The following is a 19,272-nucleotide window of genomic DNA, read 5'->3' as shown; positions in this document are numbered from 1 at the left end:
GGTTCAGTGGTTAGGACTCCATGCTGCTACTGCAGGGGGCATGGGTTCAAGGGGTTCAACCCCTTTTCAGGGAACTAAGATCCTGCATGCTGTGTAGAGCAGCCAAGAAAGAAGGGAGTGTCCAGAGATCACTGTTGTTCATGTTTTAGTAAACAGACTTGAAAGCTTGTGTGTATGTCTCCTATATCCTGGCTACTTAAAATGTAGTTCATGGACCAGAAGCAGCGGCGTCACCTGGGAGCTTTGTAGAAACGCAGAGTCTCAGGTTCCACCCCAGACTCAGGGAATCAGAGTCTGCAGCTGAGTGGAGTGAAACTGCATACAGTGTGTTCTGAAGTGACTCATTGGTAGTGAAGGAGTTTAGGGAGAGGACGAGCCACACTGGTCAGAGTGGGAAGAGAGGCTTCTTAGAAGGCAGGAGACTTGGGGTCAGTTTTGTAGAATATGTGGAATTAGGCCAAACAGAGGGGAGGGAAACAAACAAATGGCTTAGTGGTCAAGATAGGGTTTGGAAGTGTGTTAGTCAGAGTTCTCCAGAGGAACATAACCAAAAGGATATATGGGTACAAATAGAAGGAAATTAATTATAGCAAATGGCTGGTGGAGGTGATGGAGGCTGAGAAGTCCCATGATACGTTGTCTGCAAGCTGGATACGTTGTCTGGGAAGCTGGTACTATAATTTAGTCCAAGACAAAAGGCTCAGGAATTCAGAGGACAGATATTGTAAGTCCCCGCCTGAGTCTGAAAGTCAGAGAACCACAAGTGTCAAGGTCAGAGAGCCGGAGAAGTGGGCGTCTCAGTCGGAAAGGGTGAATTCGCCATTCTTCTCTCTTTTGTCCTACTCAGGCTCTCAGGGATGGGCTGCTGCCCATTCACAGTGGGGAGGACCTTTTGTTTTACTCAGTCAGCCAATACAAATGCCAGTCTCTTCCAGAAACACCCTCATAGCACACCAGAAATGATGTTCTATCAGCTATCTGGGCATCCCTTTTGCCCAGTCAAGGTGGCACATACGATTAACCATCATGTGGAGTCAGACAGAGTTGGCCTTGCCTCTCATTTGCTGTGAGACCTGGGGAAGGTTCACAGTCTCTCTGTGCCTTAGTATCTTACTCCATGAAATAGACATTAATAATTGTGATCATGTTATAGGATTGTTAAGAGGAATGATTGTTAAGATATAATGTATGTAAAGTCCCAGGTGGCACCATGGTAAACAATCTGCCTGCCAGTGCAGGAAATACAAAAAACTTGGGTTAGATCCCTGAGTCGAGAAGATTCCCCTGGAGGAGTAAATGGCAGCCCACTCCAGTATTCTTGCCTGGAAAATCCCATGGACAGTGGATCATGATGGGCTACAGTCCATGGGGTTGCCAAGAGTCAGACATAATGCGATTGATGCATGCAAAGCTCTTAGATACGTGGTAAGTACTTAATAAAAGTTAATAGCTATTAGAATTGTTACCATCAATGCCAACAGTAAGCATATGGCATTTAGGACATGGAAGACACTCAATAAATTTAAATTGAATCATGTCAAGTTGAATTCCATGTGAAGGAAGAAATAGCAGAGGTGCAGAGGTAGTGGAAGGCCTGACGAACCAGGTTGAAGAGCTTATTCTTGTTAAGAATGCAGAAATATAGACCAACATGGAGTGCTAGTTGAAGTGTGACCGATTATGACTTTCACTGATGGGAGAAACTATAGGGATGTAAAAGGAGAAGGTCAAAGGCTGAGTTTGAGTCTTTAAAAAAAAAAAAATCCATTTATTTGGCTGTGCCGGGTCTTAGTTGCAACACACTGGATCTTAGCTGTGGCATTGTGGGATCTAGTTTATGATCCAGGATGGAACCTGAGCCCCCTACCTTGGGAGTATGAAGTCTTAGCCCTTGAACCATCAAGATAGTCCCTGAGTTTGAGTTAAGGTACAAGGAAAAGAGTTGGCAAAGGAAACAAAAAGGATGAGAGGTTGCTAAGAGGAAGAAGGGATCCTTGAAAAAATGTCTGGTGCAAGAAATGTACTAGATGAGCTAGGAACATTTTATACCAGGAAGAAGGAAGTTATCAAAGACTACTGGGGCCATGTCATAGGGACTTAGGACCCAACTCAAAGGACTCCCACTAGCCAAACATGAGACAATATGAGCACTGATAAGGAGGATAATGGAAACATAGGTAATAAGCTTCAATCCAAGAGTTAATAAAATGATACTAAATAGCTACAACAAAACAATCCCGCTGGTCACTTTTAGAAGATGCTATGTAATGATTCTAACACCAGCTACTACCTGTGGGTTTCCCCTCCACCCCCATGCTGCTGCTGCTAAGTCACTTCAGTTGTGTCTGACTCTGTGCGACCCCATAGATGGCAGCCCACCAGGCTCCCCCGTCCCTGGGATTCTCCAGGCAAGAACACTGGAGTGGGTTGCCATGTTCTTCTCCAATGCATGAAGGTGAAAAGTGAAAGTAAAGTCGCTCAGTTGTGTCTGACTCTTAGCGACCCCATGGACTGCAGCCCACCAGGCTCCTCTGTCCATGGGATTCTCCAGGCAAGAGTACTGGAGTGGGGTGCCATTGCCTTCACCAAGTAATTCTCTGGCACGCTGGGTGTCCTGTGAGTTAATGCCGTTCTGACACTGGCTCAATGAAGACTGGGTCAGACCCCAGAGGTGAAGGGCTCAGTCCTACAAGACTGCTTCCCTCCCCTCACTTCTTAGCCAATTGAAAGTCCAGGTTGTCACCTGTGCTTCTGACTGACTGGCTATAATTTGGAGGTTCCCACGACCTCCTCCTTGGGTGTCATCACTTTGTTACAGTGGCTCCCAGAACTCAGAGAAACATTGTATTTATTAGATTACCGATTTGTTATAAAATAATATGGCAACCCACTCCAGTATTCTTGCCTGGAAAATTCCATGGGCAGAGGAACCTGGCAGGCTACAATCCATGGGGTCACATAGAGTCGGACATGACCGAGCAACTAACACACACACACATAACTCAGGAACAGCCAGGTAGAAGAGATAAATAGGGCAAGGTTTGTGGGAAAGAGCCCAGAGTTTCTGTGTCCTCTCAGAGCCTTCCCCTCTCTCTTTGGGTTCACCAGCCCAGAGGTTCTCCAAACCCTGTCCTGTGGGTTTTTATGAAGAGTTCATTACATAGGCATGATCGATTAAATCGTTGGCCACTGCTGATTGAACTTAATATCTAGTTCCTCTCTCCTCCTCAGAGGTCAGTACAGAGAGACCAAAATTTCCAGCCATCCATTCAGGAGGTTTAATGGTGATGAAATGAGGAGAGGGTCACTTGGGTTTATGAAACCACCTCTGCCATGGACTTGATGTTAATGTACACCTTCTGTAACTTTCACCTTTGGTTTTCTTCCTCTGTCAGAAGTGAATGTCTTTGTGGACTGGACTTGCAACGTTCCTGAAGTCATCTTTGTTTGGCATTCCTACCACAAGTTCTGGCAACTCCATACATCACGTTTAAAGATCACGTTGACACTAAGCCACTGTGCGGAAGAAATACGGATCTGGCAAGAGCAACATTTCTCTCTGCGTGGGCTGCATTCTCAGCTGAGAGAGGTGGGGCGAAGACCCAGGGTTACCGTCGCTCCTCTCCGCCCTCGCTGCCTTTTCTCGCAGGGTGCTTTCTACACTGAGAGCCAGTTCCCAGCCAGCACAGACTTGCCTTCCTCTCTGAGTCTTCTTTCTTGACTGTGGCCATCCAGGAATGCTTTCACTGGTGGCTGAGGGAGATTTAGGAGATTAGGGAGAGCCAAGAAACAAAGCATGAATTATTGCTCTTGCTGTACAGGTGTGGTCCTCCCCGACTCTGCTCAAATTCCCAAAACCTCTCTCACCAGGTTTGCGGAGAATACAATAGGGTTGTTGTGAGGTGGGTGGGTGCAGTGAATCAGCGAGGTCTCCATGAGGTGTAGCAACGTTCAACTTCATGGTCCTTTATATAGTTGCATAAATTGCCACTTTGCTTGATCTTTGCTTGATTTTTTTCTTTTCTTTTTTTTTAAATTCTTCATTTGATTTGGCAATTTATATATTTCACTTATAGAATCTGTATTTGCTTCTTTTTTTTTCCTTCTCCATGTACCCCTATTCTTGTTTATGTATCTTACTTCCTGCCTTTATTTATTTGAATATTTTAAACATTCTCATGTTCAAGTCAGTTCCACATTGCTCTCTCTTTACTTGGGTGCAAAGTTTCTTATCTGTTACATATATTGATAGTCCTGTGTGTGCAGTATAATATTTGTGAGCTCATTTTAGTGGGATTTATCTTCTGTGGAAATCCCCCCAGTGGCTGGAGTTGTTTCCATGAGGTGGTTTGCATTTCCCTGGGGTTTTATATTGTGATTACTGCTCTAGAGCACTTTTTAACCTGGGAATTCTGTACAAGTGTGTGTTTGAGTCCCATGCCTCCAGGAAGCACAAGTGTGGCATTTTGTCCTCTCTCAGATGACCTTGTTCCCCCTATGGCTCATTCTGTTTTTTCTGGGGTGGTGAGCTGAGGTTCTCAGTCTTCGTCACTGTTAGGGCATCTCTTCAGTGGTTTATCTCCTTTAGCTAAGAGCTTGGTCCCTGTTCTGCAGTTTGGGTTCACATGACCTCAGTTCTGGCACAGTTACAGCTATGCATTCCTGTTTTGCTTTGGGGATCTAGACATTCTTCTTTCTGATTTTTCAACTAAGTATTTAAACTATTTTTTTGGAGGGGGTTCCATTTTATCTAGCATTATTCAGTAGGAAGGGGCTTGCTGTATCTGCCCTATCCCCATCTTGACAAAAGTCCTAACATCATGACCCAAATCTTCCTAAAAAGGAATGGATCTTTGCTTGATTTTTTTTTCTTTTCTTTTAAAAAAATTCTTCATTCGATTTGGCAGTGATTTTTTGGATATGATATTAGGAACACAGGCAATAAAAGAAAAATAGATACATTCAAAATTAAAGTTACAGTTTCATCAAGATTAAAAACTTTTGTGTGTCTAAGGACACTATCAATAGAGTGAAAATGCAACCTACAGAATGGGAGAAAATATTTGCAAATCATGTATCTGATAAGGGATTAATATACAGAATATATAAAGAACTCCTACAACTCAGTATAAAAAAATATCACACAACCCAATTAAAAAATGAACCAAATCACCAAATTGTATACATTAATTATGTGCAGTTTTTTGTATACCAATTATATCTCAGTAAAGTTGGGAAGAATGGGCAAAGCACTCAAATGAATATTTTTCTAATGAAGATATTTAAGTGACTAATAAGTACATGAAAAGATGCTCAGTATCACTAATTATTAGGGAAATGCAAATAAAAACAATGAGATATCATTTCATGCCCATTAGGTTAACTATTAAACAAAAATCAGAAAATAACAAGTGTTGGTAAGGATGTGAAGAAATTGGACATTGCTTGTCCATTGCTGATGAGAATGTAAAACGGTGCAGCTCCTGGGGAAAATGGTGTGGTGGCTCTTAAAAAATAAAACGTAGAATTTCCATTCCTTTTCTTTTCCTTGTGTGCATGCTCAGATGTGTCCGGCTCTTTTGGACTGTACGGACCCCCATGGACGGTAACCCACCAGGCTACTCTTGGTAGGATTTTCCGGGCAAGAATAGTGGAGTGGATTGCCATGCCATCCTCCAGGGTATCTTCCTGACCCAGGGAGAGAACCTGCGTCTCTTATGTCTCCTGCATTGGCAGGCAGATTCTTTACCACTGGTGCCACTGAGAACCACATCTGGATGTATAATCCAAAAGAGTTGAATGCAGGCATTCTAACATATATCTGTACACCCGTGTTTACAGTAGCATTATTTTGAATAACCAAAAGGTGAAAGCAATCGAAGTGTCCATTGTTGGGTGAGTGGATAACAATGTAATATATATATATATATGTGGGCTTCCTTGGTAGCTCAGTGGTAAAGAACCTGCGCCAGTGCAGCAGATGTGGCTTTGATCCCTGGGTTGGGAAGATCCCTGGGGGAAGGAAATGGCAACCCACTCCCTTATACTTGCCTGGGAAATCCCACAGACAGAGGAGTTGGGGGGCTACAGTCCATGGGATTGAAAAGTCCCATGGACATGACTTAACAGCTAAACAACAAGCATACAATGGGATATTATTCAGCCTTAAACAGGAAGGAAATTCTGACATGTGCCACACATGACATGGATGACCCTCGAGGATGTTATGCTAAGTGAAGTAAGCCAGTTACCAAAAAAAAAAAAAGGTATGATTCCACTTATGTGAGGTATCTGCAGCAATAAAATTCACAATGACAGAGAGTAAAATGTTGGTGGTCAGGGATGGGAGGAGAGGGGAGTGGGAGTTATTGTTCAGTGAGTATAGGATTTCAGCTGTGGGAGATGGAAATGTTCTGGAGATGAATAATAGTGATGGTTGCACAACAGTGTGAATGTACTTAATGCTTCTGAACTGTATACTTAAAAATGGTTAAAATATCAAATTTCATGTTAGGTAAATTTAACCACAATAGAAAATTTCAATATAAAATAAAAATATATATTAAAAAATATCTATCTGCATGTTGGCACTTTATCCTCAACTTGTCTCACAGCAGTAACTGTGTAGTACAGAAATACTGATCTCACCTTTCTACGATGTGATGGATATCCTCTTTGCCCCTCCAGATTCACTTTCTATATTTTTCTGCCCTGCTCAACCTTCCAGTTGGGGTGTCCCATTGGAGGCACTGCTGAAGATCAAAAGGCGAGAAGAGGGATATATTGGTATGTATCCCCCTGGCTCCCACCTTCCTCCTGTGGTCTGACAGTAACTGTATTTCTATAATAAAGGCCACAGCATCTGTGGAGACCCTCTCCCTTGCCCATGGTTCTTGCTAGCTTCCAGTAACTGTTCCCTGCCTTGCCCAGTCAGACCTATGGTGGTAACAAGCTTCCAAATTTTGCTAGTCCCTGGTGCTTTGCCATCACTTGTGTTTCTCTTATCCCTGAACACACCTTGCTAAGAGTCTCATTAAACTTTCTTCAGTGACCCTGGTGAACATGCATGTTCCCCGTGGGAACTGACACACACACAGTGTCCCATGTCAGATGTTACAGCAGTATCTACCCTTTCAGACCCACTATATGCCGGGCACCACACTAGGTATTAGTGATGTGTCGTTTTGCTCGGGCAGTTTCTTGACTTTTTGCGACCCCCTAAAGGTGGCCTGCCAGGCTCCTCTGTGCGTTTAACTAGGTCCCTGTTGTTGAGTTCAAAGTCAAGTCTGGGAAGACAGACGAGCAAAAGCACTATTACAATCCAGAGTGTGACAGAAGTGAGAATCGAGTGCCATGGATGCATTGAGTAAGAGCATCAAAACCAGCTGTGGGGAGGGGAGGCTGCAGGGAAGGCTTCTTGGGGGAGATGACACTCTAGAGAAGGAGAAAAGGTGGGAGGGCTTTCAGGGCAGCAAGAAGAGATTACGAAGGGACAGAGGCACAGCACTAGTTATCAGTTCAGGAGTGTTTGGCAAGGCTAGAGAGCAGCAGAAATGAGGCTGGAGAAGGGGGTCGGGACACACCATGAAGGCCCTTGGGTACCCCAAGATGACTGTGGATTTCCTCTTGCATGTTAAGAGGAATTAATGCTTGGTTTTAACCAAGGCAGTGACACCATCAAGTTTGCCTTTAAAAACCGTGGGTAGAGAAAGAAGTGGAAGAGATCAAACAGGCAGGGAGAAGAAAAAGTTTACTGAGAAATGGTAGAGGCTGTCTTTTCTGAAGGGTAGAGACTAAAAAAAAAATAGTTAAAATGGGTATTCATAAAAATGATATTTTAAATATTTAAACTTATATAGCAGTATTCTGCTATACTGCCTTTCTTGCATAAATCACATTCAATAAATTTCAGTTCCTTTAAAATTTTTTAAAATTTATTTTAGGCTATGCTGGGTGTTTGTTGCTGCACAGGCTTTTCTCTCCTGTCAGGGAGAGGGGCTAGCTCTAGTTGCGGTTCACGGGCTCCTCACTGTGGCGGCTTCTCTTGCTGCGGAGCACAGGCTCTAGGGTGTGCGCGATGCAGTGGCTGTGGCTCCCAGGCGCACTAGTTGCGCTGCACAGGCTTAGTTGGTCTGTGGCATGTGGGATCTTCCTGGACCAGTAATCAGACCCATGTCTCTGCACTGGCAGGAATATTCTTTACCCCTGAGCCACCTGGAAGCCCTAGTTCCTTTTTCTAAGTGGAGGAATTTAAAGATACTTGTGAGGCACTCTGAAGAAATGAGGCTTTTCGATTTTTGCGGTTTTTCACATTTGTTTATAGTTGTCTCAGCTACACTTACATCAACCACAGTGATCTCCAGTGAATTTCCCTAATCAAGTTTTTGAAAAGAATTTGGCTTTCAGAAAGATAATTTTTTTTTTGGTACTCTCATAGCCCTTTGTTTATCCATTTATTGTTTCCCTCAACTAAAAGTAACCCCTGTGAAGGCAGGACCTTATCTGTCTTGCTGACTGTATCCTTGGAGCCTATGACAGTGCCTGTAGTAGGGTTGGACAGACACTTAATGAGTGAATAGTGACAACAAGTGACATCTATCAGGCTGAGTAATTTAGAGATGATTCTGTTGGTATCATGAGTCATGATTATGGATACACCAAAGATACATTTTTACTATTTACTTTGCAACTTCTAGTAACTGTTCCCATCAATCTAATTTATATTCCTCCCAGTCTTTCCCGACTCTTACACAAATTTACTGACTCCAGTGTGTGTTTTAAAAAACACTATTGTTTTATTACTAACAGGAGTGGCCTGCCTGGGTAGGTGGGTGTGCCGGGCTCAGGGTATATGGGGGCTGTGAAGAGCAGATAACTGAGAGGCTGGAAAGAAAGGAGTGGGTCTGGAGGCCAGGCCCAAAGGCTCCTCCAGTTTACTTCTGGCCAGAGGCAGACTTAACAAAGGATTCATGGCAAGCAATGGCCAGGCCACCAATAAGATTAAGAAATTCTTGGAAATCTAGCTGCCCATCAGAGTTGAGGTCCAATTTCTTCATCATGCGGTCAAGGACACCAGGGTCCTTCTGGTTCTGCAAAGATGACAATAATAATGACATGATGACATTAGTACCTTTATATTGTTCTTTCTAAAATGCTTTTAAAAATGTTGTCACATTTTATTCTCTCAAGAGTGTGAGGCACAGGGTAGGGGTCACTAATTTTCCCACTTGTCAGACATAGAAACAGACTCAAACAGATGAAGTGACCGGCCTAAGCAGAAGACCTAGGGGTCAAATCAGCTTTTTTTTCCTTCTAAATTAACCATTTACTTAAAAAAGAATTTTTTTTTTTTGTCTGTGCCTCATAGTCTGTGGAATCTTAGTTCCCCAACCAGGGACTGAAGCCAGGCCTCGGCAGTGAGAGCCTGGAGCCTGAACCACTGGACTAACAGGGAATTCCCTCAAACTCAGATTTTCTGGCTCCTAGTCCAGGGTTCTTTCTGTTACATTTGAGGATTACTCAATTTTGTAAAATCAGTGAAAAACTTTTTCTAAGTGTCACATGCAACTCCAATATACAAACTACATAAAAGTGGAGTGATCTGAGGTAGAAAGAGGACAGCAGCTGATACAGGGCCTCATCCTCCACGCATCCTAAACCCCAACACCTACACACACTTACACCCACTGGTTACATAGAGCTACTTAATTAACTTAGAAAATCAGTCTGTTAATTGCTACTGGCTGCCATATCAAGTAGTGCACATATAGAATATTTAGAATAGTATTTCCATCACTACAGAAATTTCTTCTGAACAGGGCCACCCTAGTGGCTTTGGGGTGGAGGAACAACATTTGAAAACTCTTCTATTATTCCATTTACCATTTTGTAAACCATCTCCTTAAATGAAAAAAAAAAAATCAGTGTTCCCTATGTCATGTATAGTTTGATAACTCTAACATTTAGATCACATGTTATTCAAAAAAGGAGAAGAAAAGGTCCTTTAATAGCCATTCAGAGCTCACTCAGCCCTGGGGGCTCAGCTGCTGTCCTTCATTCCGAGCCAGGCGTTCTGCCAGGGTCTTGTAGTTTGGGGTGGGGCCTGGGACCAGTACCTTTGTGAAGGCACCCAGCTCTGTATTCATGAAGATTAGGAACTCGGCCTTGGAGAGTTTGGTGTTGTTACCATCCCTTCCAGCATGCTTCTGGAAAACAGCAATCAGAGACTCGATGCACCGTTCAGTCTCCGTAGGGCTGGATACTTTTGCCTTTGCGGGGGAAAAAAAAATCAGGATTCAGACAAGGGGAGGATATCAAGAGCTGGGTGCTGGAGAACACGCCAGAGGATCTCGTCTCTTCATTTTGGGTCAAAGCAGTTTCCTAAAAGACTGGTCATTGTTTAGGGGCTAAGGGGTTAAGGCAACCACAGAAAGTCACATTCGGTGAGCTTCTTCCCCGTATCGCCTCCTGTTTATTCCAGGTGAAAATGCTGGTATACTTGAAAGCAGTAAGCTGCCTAGATGAGCATGACGTGACAGGGTTTACTGATACTTTTAGAATGTGTGGGGAAATATATGCATATTATATACCCACAAATATGCAACCCACCAAGCATTGTGTATAGATTAAAAAATTCCCTATTTCCCAAAAGTATATATAGAGGTTATTGTGATTAGTGAAAGGGCATTTCTTTTTAAAGGAATACTGAATTCTCAGGACTCATACATTTTCTAGAAGGAAACTAAAAGTACAGTTACCCTGAGGCGTGAGAAGGGAATTGACACGGCAGAGCTACTTCTAGAATCTCAGCCTCCAGTTGCTTCCTGCACCCTTGGCCTCTGCTTCTTCTGTTCCCAGATGCCACTAATTCCCACAGGAAAAGCTAGTGGAACTTCCCTGGTCACTTCAAACCAGAAGGTTGACATGGGGGCTCTGATCAAGGTGGCCACTCACACAGCTCCTACGGCATTTACGGAGCTGAACCACAGGTGTGGTTGCACCAGAAGGAGCAGGAGATTCATTTCCTGTTCTGGGCTCTGCTTTCCTTACAAGGGAAGTCTTCAAGGAAATTCTGTCATATTCTGCCTTTCATTCCCAGCCAGCTCCTGGGGCCCCAGACATGAGGAACTCATGGGCTCCCCCTGATGGATAAGAGCAGGAACTGAAGACTTTCTGGAAAACTTGATGGCCACACCCTTCCTTCAAAGCTTTATCTTGCTTTGGAGGTTAACAATGATGGTGACTTTCCCAATGTAGCACTTATCCTGTTAATTTGTTCTTAGGATGGACTCCCTGGAGCCCAGAGCTGGAGGCTTTCAGGACGCATGATTTACATGCTAAGAAGCACTGACATGCATAGCTGCCATTCTCCTTCCCTCCTTCAGTCTCTCCAGGTGTTTTAACTGCCTAGCCTGCTGCTCACTGCATCCTGGAACATCTATAAAGCCCTTTCTGGAGGTGGGTTCTAGAGAACTCTATAGGAGATGGATTATTCCCCAACAGTCACGTTGTCAGGACTTTTTCTTTAAGAAAGAAAAGTGTTGGCAGCCTCAGAGTTTTGGTGAGAAACAAAATACCACAGCCTAGAAACATGTGTTTGCACAACAGCTTTTCTTATCAGGACTGCAATCTCAGAGGGTAACTAACACATCAGAGTAGAGGAACAAGGTTGACTGGGAGGGCACACCAGATAGGGTAGAACGTTCCAGGCTGACGAGCCAGGGCTTTGTGATCTTTTTCTAGACCTACGGAAGTATCCTCTGACCCTTTTCTTTGTAGAATTCAGACTGCTTTCATTTTCCAGTTTCAATGGCTTTCTGCTTTTCTTTTTTTCTCTCCTTAACATCAATTTTGACTGGTTTTTTTTGCTCCTTGAAATCTGTTGCTATCAGCTACATGGAGAAAATTAAAACCCCTGCATGTCTTCCCAGAGGTAATTTTCCTGAACAAAACCACAAATATCAAAATACCTAAGTGGAATTACAAAATTTGTAGTGCTGGAGGGGACTTTGGAGAGGGTTCCCCGGCAGAGAGGCCCAGAGACAGGAAAGTTTTGCCCAAGTTGGGCAGTGGCTGAAGGAGAAGAGAAAGCGATCTCCTGTCTGGGTGGAGGCCAGTGCTCCCCATCACTGCTTACCCATAGTTCTATTTGATGGAAACAATGAGAGGAAGGAGAAAACAGCATGATAAATGGATGCTGTGAAAGAGCTTATTAGTAAAAAAAAAATGCGTGCTAAACACTCATTTGAGAAAGCTAAAGAAAAAAAGTAACACTTGAAAAAACAAGTATTGAAGTTCTCGTTCTTAATTCATGCTCCCTTTCCTTCCAGGGAGCCCCGGTGGCATTCTTTCTTCCGGGGCAGTCATTCCAGGCCTTCGCCACTTGGTGGTGCTGGGTCTGCCTTTTCTAGGGTCTGCCTTTTCTAGGTTCTTTGAGACTTTGGTCCCCCATTTTAGCGTGGAAAGAAGAAAGAAAGAGCAGTCGAAGACACAGACTGACACACTAAAGCAGGGGTTAGCAAACGTGTTTTGTAGGTGCCAGACGGGATATATATTAGGCCAATGTGGTCCACTTGGTCTCCATCACTCTGCTTTTGTAGCGGGGCAGGAACCACACAGAGAACTCATGAATGGGCGTGGCCGTGTGCCAATAAAACTTTACTTGTGGACAGTGAAGTCTGATTTTCATATAATTCTCAAAGTATTATTCTTCCTTTGCTTTTCTTTCAACTATTTACGTAAAATCCACTCGGAGCTCGTGGCCCGCGGGCGGAAGTTTGCTGACTCCGTGAAAAAGAGGCCAAGGGAGACGCAGATTTTGGGGGGTGGATTAATGCAGGTAGAAAGAGTTCAGAGTGGGGCTGGCAGGAGCTGAGGGAAGAGAAACAGGCGACGGAGGAGCGCCTAAAAAGACGGTGGGTTAAAGGGAAGAGGGAAGGAGGAGGGGGCTTCCCGGAGCCGGGTCCCTCCCACATTCCTGGCCGGGCTCCGCGGGCTGGGGCCGGCTTCAGTTTCAGTCACCGCGTCTTGGCCGCTTGCCCGTCGTTTACTGAAACTCCGATTTCCCCTCCTGGGCTCAGACCTCTAGCTCTGTAACTATATGTAACTGGAGCCACCACGCAGACTTCAACCCCCCCAGGCGTTAGGTCGTTCCCCGGGCTCCGCGGGCCGGGCCCCTTCGCCCCGTTTCCCGCCGAGCTAGGGGCTCCGCGCCGGGCGTGGCTCGCAGTGCACTTCCGTTGCCCCAGCCCCAGACCTAGGCGTAAAAACAAGAGCCTCCCGCTGCTACCCCGAGGCTGTGATTCCAGGCATAATTTAGGGCTTCTTCCTGCCATCGGCTCTTCTCTGATTCCCTCCGGTAGATTTATTTGTCCTGCTGTTTCCTGCCACGACCACTTCATAAATCAAAGATCAAGCCTGGTGAAAAGTATGCCGTGGCTGTAATCTTCATGTAAGAGGAATTTACATGAAGGCAATTTTCATGTAAGAGGAAGAAAAGTAAAAAGCGCGGCTTACCATGTCGGAGAGGAGCGAGGCGCGCGGATGCGAGCGGGGAGCTGCGCGGCAGGCACTGGGCGGCGGACCGGGTCTCCGGCCTCCCGGGCAGGCTCCGCCCGGCTCCGCCCCGCGCGGCTCCCGCCTGACTCACGCGCCCCCTCCTCCGCCCCGCCCGCCCCGCGGATCCGGGCTCGTCGCCCTCGCCTTTCTTTGCCAAACGCACAGTTTCACCTTAAAACTCACACAGAACCCCACTGTCCTCACGCAGCCTTAAACAGTCTCTCTCTCCCTGTCTTGTGAATTGTGAAGATGTTGGTCTTTTCTGAATTTAAACTTTGGCGTAGTGGTCTTTGAGAAGTGGGTTCAAGTCCACGGGTCTTCCACGTACGAACTCACCAGCTATTTCTGCTCCTTCCTAAAGGCGGAGCGATCCCTTTAAAAGACTAGCAACTCGGAATGTTGGTCGTAATTGCAGAGTCCATGTTTCCTAGAAACCAGGGCTGTCTATTCTTTCACACTGCATGTAATTAACGGACTAAACGGTGATGATGTGTGCAAACTGGTGCATCATTGTCTCAAACGTCTCTATAAACCGATTAAGAGTTAAAGCAAGACCCTACAACCCAAAGTACTGCAACGGTGCAGGACGACCACAAACTACTGACCCGTGCAAGTCGGAGTCTTACCTCTGTGCAGTTGGCAACGGAGTTGTATGAAGAATCAGAAGCTCTGGATTCTGATCCTGGGTCTGTAATTGTTGTTTAGTCGCTAAGTCGTGTCTGACCCCTTTGCGACCCCATGGACTGTAGCCCGCCGGGCTCCTCTGTCCATGGCATTTCCCAGGTCAGAATACTGGAGTGTGTTGCCATTACCTTCTCCAGGGTCTCCTATCTGTTCAGGAGACGCAGGATGGAAAGTCTCCTGTGTAGATAGGCTGATTCTTTACCACCCAGTCACCAGGGAAGCTGGTATCTGTAATTACTTCAAGGCAGCAGTTTTGGCAAAAACCCTCAATCCTCTGAGCCTCCATTTCCTTACCCGTAAAAGTAGGTGCCCTTTCCTTTCCTACTTCACAAGATTGTTATGACTATCAGATAAAATGATGGTTTTGAGAGGGCTTCAAAAACTGAAATAGATGCAAAGGAAAGATAAAGGGTTGCAGGGCGTTGTGTAAACTGCTTCCTGACATCTCTGTTCTTGCAGCCTCAGCTGGTCACTTCTGAAGAGATCTTCATCTCTTCTTACCTACACCAGACCGCAGTTTTAGCTATTCTTGAATCCACTTGAAAGTCTCATCTGAGCCTCAAACTCAATTAAAGAGATACTTGTTTTCCCCGAGTCTGTTTCTCTCCTGTCCTCCTTATCTCTGCTAATGATACTGTTATTCTTCTGTTCTCCTGACGGGAGAATTTTGGAGCCAGGTTTTGACTCCAAATACCTTTCTTACCCCCTACATCTTACCCCCAACAAGTGCTGGGTACCATCAGTTTTATTTTTACACTCTCTCTTGGATCTGGTTATATTCTACCTCCAGGGTTCTAGTTTAGGTTTTCATTCCCTCTTTCCTCCAGTTTTCTAATTGGTCTCTTGCCCTCCAATAGTTCTACTGACTGATAAAAACACATTTTCCTACAGTACAGCTCTGGTTAGTTGCTTAAAAATGAAACACAATGAAAGAACCAAACAAGATGGCTCTCCAATGCCCTTTATATCAAATCCAAATTTAGCTTCTCTCTGCCTTTGAAAAACCTTAATCAATGAATGAATTCTTCAATTTATTTATTAAAAAAATTTTTTTTGAAGACTGTTTTGTGTCAAGCTCAGTGCTAGACACAAGAGATACAAATCCAAATGTGATATTAGTGCCTGCCTTTGAGGTGGTCTATGGATAGACTGCGGGGTTTCCCCAGTGACTCAGCAGTAAAGAATCTGCCTGCAGAGCACGAGTTGCAGGAGACACGGGTTTCATACCAGGGTCAGGAAGATCTCCTGGAGGAGGGCAAGGCAACCCACTCCAGTGTTCTTTGCATGCCATCTTTCCTGCATGCCTGGAGAATCCCATGGGCAGAGGAGCCTGGCAGGCTACAGTCCATCGGGTGGCAAAGAGTTAGACACGACTGAAGCGACTTTACATGCTTGTACATGGATAGACTTTAGACCTACAGTATATTGAGGGGTGTTCCATGGACGGATGCTGGGATTCACATACACCCCAAAAGTATGTGTAAAATTTTCTGCCTAAGAGAACTTATTCTTGGCGAGGATCCATAGCTTTCATCTGATTCTCAGAAAATTCTATGATCAAAAATATTAAGGAATCAATAGTTTAAATTATTCCATACCTGAATCATGGGACTTCCCATATCACACTCCTCTTTAAGGGAAAACACCTTAAACACGTTTATCCCCCTCTGCTGAAAGTCCAGCCCAGTGGGTAAATTTTTGCATGATTTGACCCTGTGCCCACTGTCATAGCTGACTGGATTGAGTTTAGCTCTAGGCTCAAGGACTACCAGTCCACAGAATGGACAGTATCGGATGTTTCATGACATTATATGAAATAATGAGCTAGGAAAATTCAGCTTTTTGGAAAACTGAAATTAGAAACACATACAAATTAGGCATTTAGAAGAGCTGAAGCTGAACATTTGCATGGAGAGAATCATGAGGTCATGACAAATAAAAACTATGGAGAAGCAGACACCATAAATAAGCAGATGCTATCCCTACTCCAGTACTCTTGCCTGGAAAACCCCATGGAACGAGGAGCCTGGTAGGCTGCAGTCCATGGGGTCGTGGAGGGTCAGACACGACTGAGTGACTTCACTTTCACTTTTCACTTTCATGCATTGGAGAAGGAAATGGCAGCCCACTCCAGTGCTCTTGCCTGGAGAATCCCAGGGACGGGGGAGCCTGACGGGCTGCCGTCTATGGGGTCGCACAGAGTCGGACACGACTGACGTGACTTAGCAGAGAGATGACATTTGGAAAGAATGTGCAGAATAGTGTTCTTGTTCTTCCTGAACCTGGTTGTCTAGCTTTCCTGATTTCAGGTAAGGCCTCTGTTCTTTCAGTAACTTCCCTGCCCCATGAAGCTTGAGTGAAACCAAAGAAAAGAGCTGAATCAAATAAATATGAATTGTCCAGAACCATGTTGGTGGATCAACTCTGCCCAGTGAAAGCTGCCTGTGGTAGCAACTCCCCAGCATCATGATGAAAGGGATTTTCTGTTAAAAGAGGCAGCGATCAGGAAAGATGGAATGCAAAGTAGATTTGGCAACATTGGTAAACAGTGTGGCCAAGTGAAGGGCTAAATGCAAGCAAGGAGCTGAGGATGAGTGAGGGCTGGTAAGTTGATACCAAGAGACAAAAATGAGGTACAGATTAGTCAATTTATTCAGCAAATAAATGTGGGGATTTCCAAGGTAGAGGGTAATTCTTATGTGCAACCCGAGCTCTGTGCAGGACTGGGCCGTTCCCTAAATGGACGCATTAATCAAACATAATTTCGGGGTGTGACCAAGGCACAACGGTACTGCTGGGAAGGAAGTGAGTGGTTAACTCCGGAGGAGCAGAGAAAGTGGCACCGAGACAGTGATGCTTGAGTTGGGTAGTGAAGGATGAGTAAGAATTCACCAGGTGTCAAATAAGTAAATAAATAATTCATCAGGTAGATGGGCACAGCTGAAGCACAGCATGATATGTATAAGATCTTATCTGTATGAGCTCTAGCAAGTCATTTAGCTGGCTCTGTACCTCAGTTTCCTCCTCTATAAAGTGGAGATAATAGAGGTACTTACTTCTACTACTTACTAAAGATGAAGATATAATCTTGTAAAATGCTTAGAACATAGAGCAGGGTCTTCAGAGGAAGGCTTTCAAAATGGCTTGTGCAGAAGTAATCAGGGGTGGGACTTCCCTGGTGGTCTAGCAGCTAAGACTCCATGCTACCAATGCAGGGGGCCCAGGTTCAATCCCTGGACAGGGAACTAGGTTCCATGTGGCACAAGTGCAAGATTTTGCATGCTGCAATTAGAGATCCCCCACACTGCAATGAAGATCGAAGATCCTGCATGCCCCAACTAAGACCTGGTGCAGCCAAATAAAGAAATGAATAAATACGTACATACATACATATATATATATTTTTTTTAAGTAGCAGGGATGAAACATATGCATATTCTCAGGTGGGTTGGTAGTCCTGGACTTTGTGTATACTTAGTTGTTCAGTTGTGTCTGACTCTTTACGACCCTATAGACTGTATCCCGCCAGGCACCTCTGACCATGGGATTCTCCAGGTAAGAATACTGGAGTGGCTGTTATGCCCTCCAGGGGATCTTCCCGACACAGGGATTGAACCCAGGTCTCCTGCATTGCAGGCAGATTCTTTACCAGCTGAGCCACCAGGCAAGCGCAAGAATACTGGCGTGGGTAACCTATACGTTCTCCAGGGGATCTTCCTGACCCAGGAATTGAACTGGGGTCTTCTGCACTGCAGGCGAATTCTTTACCAGCTGAGCTACCAGGGAAGCTCTAGGTATCTAGAATAATCAAATTCAAAGAAATAAAGTAGAATGACAGCTGACAAAGGCTGGAGGGAGGGAAGAACGGAGTTGCCGTTTAGTGGATATAGAGTTTCTGTTTTGCCAAGATGAAAAGAGTTCTGGAGGCTGGTTGCACAACAATATGAATATACAGTAGACCACCTAACGATGAGGATTTCAACTGTCTAGATTCACCCATATGCGGGACTTTTTCAGTAGTAAATTCTACAATACTACATGATCTGTGGTTGGCTGGACCCTTGACTGTAGAGCCATGGATATAGGAGAAAGTAGAGATACAGGGGACTGATAAGTTATATTCAGATTTTCAACTGATAGAGGGTTGAAACCTAACCTCCACATTGCTTGAGGGTCATCTGTGCTTCCTGCTATAGAACCATGTACTAAAAAATAGTTAAGATGGTAAATTTTGAGTTATATATATTCAACCACAGTAAAAAACACAATCGTGATCAAACCAGCAATACATACGCAGGAGCTAATGTGTGAGTTACACCATTTGGATCACGAGTGTGGGGCAATGGGAAATGTGAGGCCAGAGCTGTGGGGTTGAGCCTGGAGAGAGAAGGGTCCGATCACTAAGGGCTCTGCTTGGAAATTTGGATTGTATCCTGAAGTTTATCTATCAAGAACCACTGACGATTTTAAAGCAGGAGAGTGACTTGATCCACTTCATCTTTTGGGAAGTATAGAAAATGTACTGAGAAGAGAGAGACTAGAGGAAAGAAACATATAAGGATATAGGTGCAGTATCAAGGCGAGATGGCCATGGAGATGGGGCAGGGAATTGCCAAGTACTGAGAAGGCAAAGGCAATCGAACTTGGCCTCTGCTTAGATGCGGGGGGTTTGGAAAAGGGGTGAAACCACCCTAGGAGAGAACAGGATTGGGGACAGTCACGTTTACTCTCCGTCTCACCTCAGGAACTTTGCACATCTGTCTGCCTGCAATAGTCTTTTTCTCACCTTAGTTGGCTTGTTGACAACAAACTACTGCAGACTGAGTGGCTTAAACAGAAATTTATTTTCTCACAGTTCTGGAGGCTAGAAGTCCAAGATCAAGGTACTAGTTGATTCAGTTCCTGATCAGCTCTTTTCCTGGCTTGCAGATTGCTGCTTTCTCACTGAGCCTTCACATGGTGGAGAGAGAGAATTCTCTCTTCATTTTCTTATAAGGCCACAGTCCTACTGAATTAGGGCTCCCCTCTTAT

General features: G+C 44.7%; 1 protein-coding gene across 1 annotated transcript; it reads right to left on the bottom strand.

The window, feature by feature from the left end:
- Positions 1–8,771: 8,771 nt before the first annotated feature.
- On the bottom strand, positions 8,772–13,738 carry S100A11 (S100 calcium binding protein A11). Its single transcript, XM_040230643.1, has 3 exons — positions 13,516–13,738; positions 10,116–10,268; positions 8,772–9,089 (listed from the first exon to the last, which is right to left on the bottom strand). The coding sequence occupies exons 1-3, from the start codon at positions 13,516–13,518 to the stop codon at positions 8,934–8,936; spliced, it is 312 nt and encodes a 103-aa protein (XP_040086577.1). The 5' UTR covers positions 13,519–13,738; the 3' UTR covers positions 8,772–8,933.
- Between the last annotated feature and the right edge of the window lie 5,534 nt (positions 13,739–19,272).

The sequence above is a fragment of the Oryx dammah genome, unplaced genomic scaffold (genome assembly GCF_014754425.2).
Source record: "Oryx dammah isolate SB20612 unplaced genomic scaffold, SCBI_Odam_1.1 HiC_scaffold_28, whole genome shotgun sequence".
NCBI classification, from domain to species: Eukaryota; Metazoa; Chordata; class Mammalia; order Artiodactyla; family Bovidae; genus Oryx; species Oryx dammah.
The sequence above is the reverse complement of the archived record's forward strand: the minus strand, read 5'-3'. Positions and strand labels throughout refer to the sequence as shown.

What these genes read in the sequence shown, in the direction of transcription:
- S100A11 (XM_040230643.1), bottom strand. An exon ending in AGCTGGGTGCCTTCACAAAG is followed by an intron (nt 9,090 to 10,115) that starts GTACTGGTCCCA and finishes TCATCTTTGCAG; the next exon opens with AACCAGAAGGACCCTGGTGT.